The 8,074-nt window shown below is 38.1% G+C and overlaps 1 protein-coding gene across 1 annotated transcript; it reads right to left on the minus strand.

The window, feature by feature from the left end:
• Positions 1-4,600: 4,600 nt before the first annotated feature.
• LOC102855440 (olfactory receptor 4K3-like) lies at positions 4,601-5,563 on the minus strand. The gene has a single exon (XM_006883248.1). It carries the CDS (start codon positions 5,561-5,563, stop codon positions 4,601-4,603), a length of 963 nt encoding a protein of 320 aa, XP_006883310.1.
• Positions 5,564-8,074: the final 2,511 nt, after the last annotated feature.

Here is an 8,074-nt window from a genome sequence, read left to right on the forward strand (position 1 = left end):
TGGCACATCATAGCAACAACAATGCAAGTCACTTAATATTCCAAAGTCCACACAGGTCCTAATGCCAATTTTGGAAGGCCTAATACTTGCATGAAGCTGTGCTGCAATCCCAACGGCACACAGTTCAAGGCCACCAGTTGTTCTGTGGGAGAAGAACGGGCAATATCCTTCTATGGGATTAGCTGTCTCTGAAAATCCACCAGAAAATCAGTATTGGGTTGCTTCTGACTCTATGGTACACAAAGACAACAACAACATTAAAGTAGAAACATTCTGGTTTAGTATGTTGCACTGTCAATGCAAAGGACAATGTTTTGAATCCACAACATTGGATTCAATGCTGCTCCGTGGAAAAAAGAAGGGCAGTCACCTCTTATGCTATTAACTGCCTCTGAATATCCGCTGCAGGGTCAACTATGAGTCAATTCTGACTTGATGGTACACAACAACCACAATGTATGCTTAATATTATGTCTTTCCATACTTCTGAAATGCAAATAACTGTTGTTGCTGATGTTATGTGCTATCTAGTTGCCTGTGACTCACAGTGACCCTATGTAAACAACCCTAAAGGCTACCCTGTATTGAGCCAGTCCCACTGACTCTGATACACCTACCCCCATTGCTCTAGTTACTAATCCACCTCATCCAGGGTCTTCCTCTCCTGTGCTGTCTTTCTACCCTTCCAGTCATGATGTCCTTCTCCAAGGACTAGTCCTTCCTGGCCATGTCCAAAGTATGTGAGACTGAGCTGCAAAATCCTATCCTCTAAAGAGAAACTTGTTTACAACCTCACCAAGACAGACATGTTTGTTTTCTTGATGGTCGATGGTATGTTCAAGAATCTTCTCCAGCACCACCACTCAAAAGTATCAATTCTTCTTCTGTCATCTGTAACAAAGAATATATGTTTTCTTTTCTAAATTAATATTGTTGCACAGACTAACCTGATATGAAGAGGACATTATTCATAGTTAGCATTTATTACATTCAAATGTGACTAGTTCTATGCTTTACTGCAAGAATACTAACATTTATTAAGAAATTATCTTCAAACTCTAATGGAAGTGTAACAAAATATATTGAACCTTGTTTTGTTTTGTTTTGTTTAAGTATGTTGCCTACCAAGCCAAAGGTCGTATAGCTCTGGTGTGTCCACTTGCCGTATAGCGGTAACTTGTGTTTGCTATGAGGCTGAACACTGTGATACTAATGTGTCAAATGCGTTAATGGTTGGTTACCCAATGTGGACAGTGTGGGGTGGAGTCCCCTATTAAAACAAATTTGGAAGCAGGAGTGGCGTCCACTTTCATAATAGCTTGTCTCCTGAAACCCTATGAACCTGGAGAGAGGATGAAAGACACACAAGCATTGAGGACTCTCCTTCATAGGGTCGCTATGAGCCGCCTAAGACTTGATGGCACTTAACAACGACATGTAGACTTCAGGGAGCTCTGGTGGCCTAGGGGCAAGAAGCTGCATGGAAATCCTGAAGGTGAGTGGTTTGAATCTACTAGATGCTCCTCTGGAGAAAGAGGAGCAATCTTCTCCTGTGCCAGTCAGATCCAATTCTTGTACACAACAACAACAACAACAACAACAACAACAACAACAACAAAGTATGTAGAATTTGAAACATATCTCTAAATTTCAGTTAAGGGGACTTTTAAGTCTCCGTATTATGCACTTTTAAAGCACTGGAACTGAAGAAAAAATGTTGCTATTGATCCCATTCTGACTCATAAGTACTTAACAGTGTTGGAGTACAATCTCCCTCCAAAGGATTTTCAATGGCAATAATCAACTAGAAAGCTCTAGTGACATAATATGTAGGGAGTTTTGTTGATTACTCAAAGGCAAAGGCCATACCTCTCTGACTATCCTAAATTCACCAACAGATCTGTGGGAGAAATATGGGAAACAATTTTTAGCCTTGAAAACCCAATGGAGTGTCAGGTATGAGTTGGTTCAAATTAGACTGGCAATGAGTATGTGAATCTTCTGGAAATAGATCATCAGAACTTTACCTAGGCTCCTCTTGAAGAATCCTAACCAATGATTATCAACAGCAAGTGCCTAACTATTTACATCACTTGTTTTTATATGCTGTCTAGTGGTAACTGACTCATAGCTGACACTCTAGCCAGTTTGCAGAGGCAGTAAGATTACCCATCTTTCTGATGGTACAACTCCTCACTACTAAGCAGACAGAGCCAACCTAGATCAGTGTAGGTGTGGCCATACACCTGGATCTGTGAAGAAGTTTCTTTTTTCTTGTAGTTGTTAGGTGCTGTCTAGTTGAGTATGACTCATAGTGATCTTATGAACAACAGATCTGACACTTTTTTTCCTGGGCCATCCTCACAATCTCTAACATACTTAAAGTCCATTGCTGCTGTCATTTTGTCAGTCTGGTTGATGGTCTTCCTCTCCTTCACCCTTATCTTTCCTGGCATGATGCTCTTCTCTAAGGAAAAGCCTCTTCTAATAAATTGGCCGAAGTATGTGAGATGAAGCTTCATAATCCTTCCCTCCAAGGAGTACTCTGACTGCATCTCTACCAAGACATATCAGTTTGTTTTTACAGCAGTCCATGGGATATTCAGTACTATTGTTCAACATCACAGCTCAAATGCATCAATTGTTCTGTCAATTTTACTCACTGTTCGGCTAGCAGCCACAGAGCAAGTAATTGAAAAGACTGTGGTCTAAAACAAATGCACCTTAGTCTTTCCTTACAAGACTTTAATTCAGACCTGGTAAAACTCACATAGACCCAAGTCGTCCAACTGTCACGTTGGACTACTCTATGAAGGAGTAATAAAGGAAAGATAGAGTTTGAGGGATCATAATTCTTGTGTAAGATGGATGATTTATTTGAGATTTTGAAGTTTTGCTCAGCAAAGTACAACATGAAGAAGGACCCATCTCTGAGAATTTTGTCTCTTTTCCCTCATTTGCACTGGAGAAGACCAACCTCAAATGACTTGGTTTCATTCCAGAATCACACAATTGAGGATTTTCGTAAAGGTGAAGAATGCCTGACTATAGAGTTCTTCAGATCATTTGCCTCCCCTTTTGCAAAATAAGTTTATACCCAAGAAATCCATTTACAGACCACTTTTCAACATCTTTTGAGAGATACTGTGCTCAAGTGTCATTACAAAGTTTATATCACCTAGGCACTCCTTTTGAGGAATTCATCAGGGGATAATATTGAATAAAAAGCATTTTGTTATGTGTAGTTGTTTATAAAAAGCATAACGTTTTCTAATAATCCTGTCCTTGAAGTTAATCTGAGCATGTTGTTGTTTGTTGCTATGTGCTGTAGAGTCACCTATGACTCATAGGGACCCTATGTACAATACAAGAAATCCTACTCTATCCTGTGCTAATCTTATTGTCTCTTTCACACCTTCCCATTACCCTAGTCACTGAATCAATTAGTCTCATAGGGTTTTCCTCTCTTGTACTGTCCTTCCACCCTTCCAAGCCTGATGTCCCTCTACAAGGTCTGGTCCCTCCTTGGAACATGTCCAAGTATGTCAGATAAAGCTTCAGAATCCTTGCCTCTAAGGGGTAGCCTGGTCTCACCCTCTCTAGGACAAACTTGTTTGTTCTCCTGGCAGTCTATGGTATATTCAACACTCCAGCACCATAGCTCAAAGACGTCAATTCTCCTTCTATCATCCCTAGTTATTGTCCAGATTTCTGATGCATATTAAGTAATTGTAAAGACTATGGCCTGGATCAGATACACCTCAGTCTCTAGACTGACATCATTGCTCTTCAGGACTTTGGCGAGGTCTTTGACAGTAGACTTTCCCAATGTAATTAGTCTTTTCATTTCCTGGCTGCTGGTAATCTGAGCATAGAAGTTAATTTGTAGTTTATCTCTTTAGAATTAGACTTAGAATCTTGCATTATATTCATAACAATTATTGCCTTCCTTTTATGTGTCATAATGAAAGTACTTGCCAACTAAAAGAAATAGAAAGTAACTGCCCAAAATTATTAAGGTATTATTAAGATATTTTTGTCTTTGTTTTGTATGTTCTAAATGAAAATATAGTACTTAGAAATGGATAAACACAAAGTTGTAACTAATAAATTTTTTTCAAAAGAAAATTAAGTATAAATTTTTCTGACTGTGGTGAAGAATGTTAACTATTTACAACTGTTTCTCTAAACTAGTTAGCTAGAAAGCTAATTACTTAAAAAACTAATTATAAAAGTAAATCAGCAGTTTTTCATTCACTGGTTTAATTTAAAAATTAAAGAGAAAATTTACATGTTACACTTTGCTTAAAGAAATTCTTAACACTATAAAACACTTTCAAATGTCGTAGTAGTTAGAGCAGTAGTACCATACACATTGCCATTGATTTAAAATAATTTTTTAGCTCAAACAAAATAATAATTGTGAATGCTGCCTATTTTTCTAGACAGGAAACAATTTACATTTGATTATCAATAATTAATTATAGAATAGAATTAATATAACCAGTACCTCTGGATATTATCTTCCATATGGTAGTTTGGGAATGATTCTTAGTTCAGAGTAACCAAATATTCAGAATAGATGACTAATTCACCGACCTTAGAGTATTCTGGTAATGTGAGACCCTGAAATAGAAATTACTTTTATATGATAATGTTGTAGTCTCTTCATTGCATTTTTAATTTCTTTGTTTCTTAGAGTGTAAATAGCTGGATTCAAGAGAGGTGTGATGACAGCGTAAAATACAGCAAGAAATTTGTCTACCCAGGTAATACTAATTGGCCACAGATAAATGAAGATACAGGGGCCAAAGAATAAGACCACTACTGTGATGTGGGCAGTGCAGGTGGAGAGAGCCTTGGATGCCCCATCTTTAGAATAAAGGCAGACAGTAAACAATATATAAGAGTAGGAAATCAACAGTAGGATGAAACAGATGGTTGCTAGTATTCCACTGTCAGCATTTATCAATATTTCTAGAATATAGGTGTCCATGCAGGCTAGCTTGATCACCAATGGAATATCACAGAAAAAGCTATCCAATTCCCTAGGTCCACAGAAAGGCAGCTTTATAATAATAGCCAATTGGCTTATTGAATGCATAAAGCCAATGATCCATGATGTTACCACTAGCCCAATGCACATGTGTCTATTCATGATGCTAGAATAATGGAGTGGCTTGCAGATGGCCACATAACGGTCATAGGCCATTGACACAAGCAGCACCATCTCACCACCTCCAAAGAAATGTCCAAAGAAAATCTGACACATACAGCCTCCAAAGGAGATGGTCTTTTTTACTTTGAGAAAATCTGTTATCATTTTAGGAGTGGTAACTGAGGAAAGGCAGAAGTCAATAAAAGAGAGATTGGCTAAGAGGAAGTACATGGGGGAATGGAGGTGAAGGTCAACAATGATTAAGAATACAATGAAGATGTTGCCTAAAATGGTGATCAAATACAGTGAAGAAAATGCCACCAGGAAGAAGACCTGGAGCTCCCATGAATTGCAAAGTCCAAGAATAATAAATTCAGACACTGTAGACTGGTTTACTTCTTCCATTTCTACCGCTCTGTTACAGAGTTATCTGAAGATTGTCCTTAGTTGCTGTGCAGTTGATTTCTGCTCATGACAGCGTATGTGTGACCGAGTTCAATTGCTCCATAGGGTTATCTTGGCTACAAATTTTACAGAAGCAATCACAGTATATCTGCTCCTATGAAACTTAGTTGTTTTTCAACTTGAAGCTTTCATCTGAAAACAAAATTATGGAATTAGATTTTCCAAATGAATGAATAAGAATAAAGAGCATCACCACTCAACCACCAGAGCTCCCTATCTGACACAGGACAAATAAAATAGTAAAGGAGATATGGTTAACAGTGAAAGAATAAATATTAACAGACATTAAAAAAAAAGAATGCCATTAATGAGAAGAAATAGCTTCTCATGATGAAATTCAATGTTTAAGTAACTTGGAAGAATTTACTTCCAAATAAAAATAAAAAATAAAATTTAAAAAACCCAGGGGTGGTTCTTGTTACTGGTTGGTTTGATTTTGTTTTGGGAGAAGGATGTCTGGTGTAGAAAATCTTCAAGTTCAGTATATTTTATAGATTTCTTTAAAAAGTGTTTATAATCTTTTGTAGCAAATTGTGAATTATTGGGTGCCATTGAATGGATTTTGATTCACTAATGACCAAGTAGGACAAAGAGAACAATCCATGGGTTTCCTGTTATGTATTTGTATTCTAGAGTGAAAACTGACTTACAGCAGGTTTTCAGAGGCTGTAAATCACATGGGAGAAAACTGTCCATCTTTTTCCTGTGCAGCAACTGGTAGATTTGAACCATGTAACTTTAGGTTGGCACTGCAACTCATGACCATTAAACCATCAGAGCTCCTTATGGGATTTTCTACACTTCAGTTACTAGAAGTTTTCTCAGGTAAACTTCTAGTTAGGAGCACTGTGCCTAATCATCGCTCACCAAAGCCTAAGGTAACAGAAGACATAATGTGGTGTTAAATTTATGATTCAAAGTAAGTAAATGACTTCATAGAAACTAAATCTGACATTTTTCTATAAACTAAAATCATACAGTCTCCAGTGAATTATGAAGAAGTGTTACATCTATCAAGTTCCTTAAGAAAAGTAATTTTTGCTTTATAAGAAGTCTCTTGAAACCAAAAAATCTGATTATATGTATTCAAAATTAGTGTCTCCAATACGTTCAATGGAAGCTGTTTCCACCCAGTCTTATCTTACTAAAACTGAACTGTACAGATAGTTGAAATACTTGGCTTCTCCTAACAATCACCAAAAAAAGACTTTGAGATAGCAGGCATAGTGACATACATAGATTGACTAGTTTTCACAGATATATTAGAAAATTATATGAACTTCATCTCTAAACATCTTAATATTTTTAGTATTTAAAAATATTTTTTTAAAAAATCTAAAACTCCTCTCATATGGTAAATAGCTTCTCATTCTCTGCCCTCCTTTTTTTTCCTTCTCGTTTTAGGTGCTCTTCCCCCCCCCCCTCTTTCCCACCCTTATTTCTGGATAACAAAGACTTTGACATAGTAATTCAATTCTCTCCACTTTTATTTCCTGAAAATTAATATTCATAGTCTGCTATCAAAGTTAAGGTCCAGTTAGTTGTTGTTGTTGTTGTTTAATGCCGTCCAGTCGTAGACAACTCATAGCGACCCTATGAACAAACAGCCTGAGCACTGTTCCTACATAGTTTCCAGAGGCAAGCCATTTTGGAAGTGGATGCCACTCCTGCTTCCAGGCTTGATTTAGCTGGGAAGCTCCAGCCAACACTGTCCACCATGGGTGCCCATTACCACGATTGGCACATCACTGTCACAGGCTTCAGCATCACAGCAACCACAAGTTACCTCTGTACAGCAACGCACAGACCAGTGCTATACCACCTAGAAGAATGTTTGACAGGAAGACAATTTGAACCTTTGGGCTTAAGGCTGCCTCCTGGTTCAAACCCTAGGCCCAGGCTGGCTAGCCTCACTCCTGGCACAGAGCAAACCTGCAAGTCAAACACATTCCCGGAAAAGCAGTCCACTCCATAGCTTGCCACGATCCCTGCACTCCCCCCCCACCACGCTCCTGCCTTCTGGCAAAGAGAGCTTCCCACGAGCCTGTGAAGGCGCCAGCCAAACCAGGAACAACATGGCTGCTTCCTTCCCAGCTTCCTTCAGCTTAAGGCCGCCTCCTGGTTCAAACCCTAGGCCCAGTTAGTTAGACAGTATTATTTTTTTTTATTTTCACTATGCTCCAGTCCACTTGGGAACACTTTCAGTCACTATTTCTTGCTCATCATAAAATATAATTTTATAAGCGAGAAAACAAAACCAAAAAAATGAGTCAGCAGTTAAATAAATACAACACAAATTAAGTAACACAACATACTCAAATTCACTATCATTGTAGAGCTCTTTTAACTCACGTGACAATCTTTAGGGTTTCCAGTGTTAAAAAGAATTGGCAGCCCTCTCTGAAGCCACTGGTCTGTTTGAATCTTTGGAGACACGAGTCTTTTTGGTAT

Source organism: Elephantulus edwardii, unplaced genomic scaffold, assembly GCF_000299155.1.
Source record: "Elephantulus edwardii isolate Elephantulus edwardi_28Jun2011 unplaced genomic scaffold, EleEdw1.0 scaffold00026, whole genome shotgun sequence".
NCBI lineage: Eukaryota > Metazoa > Chordata > Mammalia > Macroscelidea > Macroscelididae > Elephantulus > Elephantulus edwardii.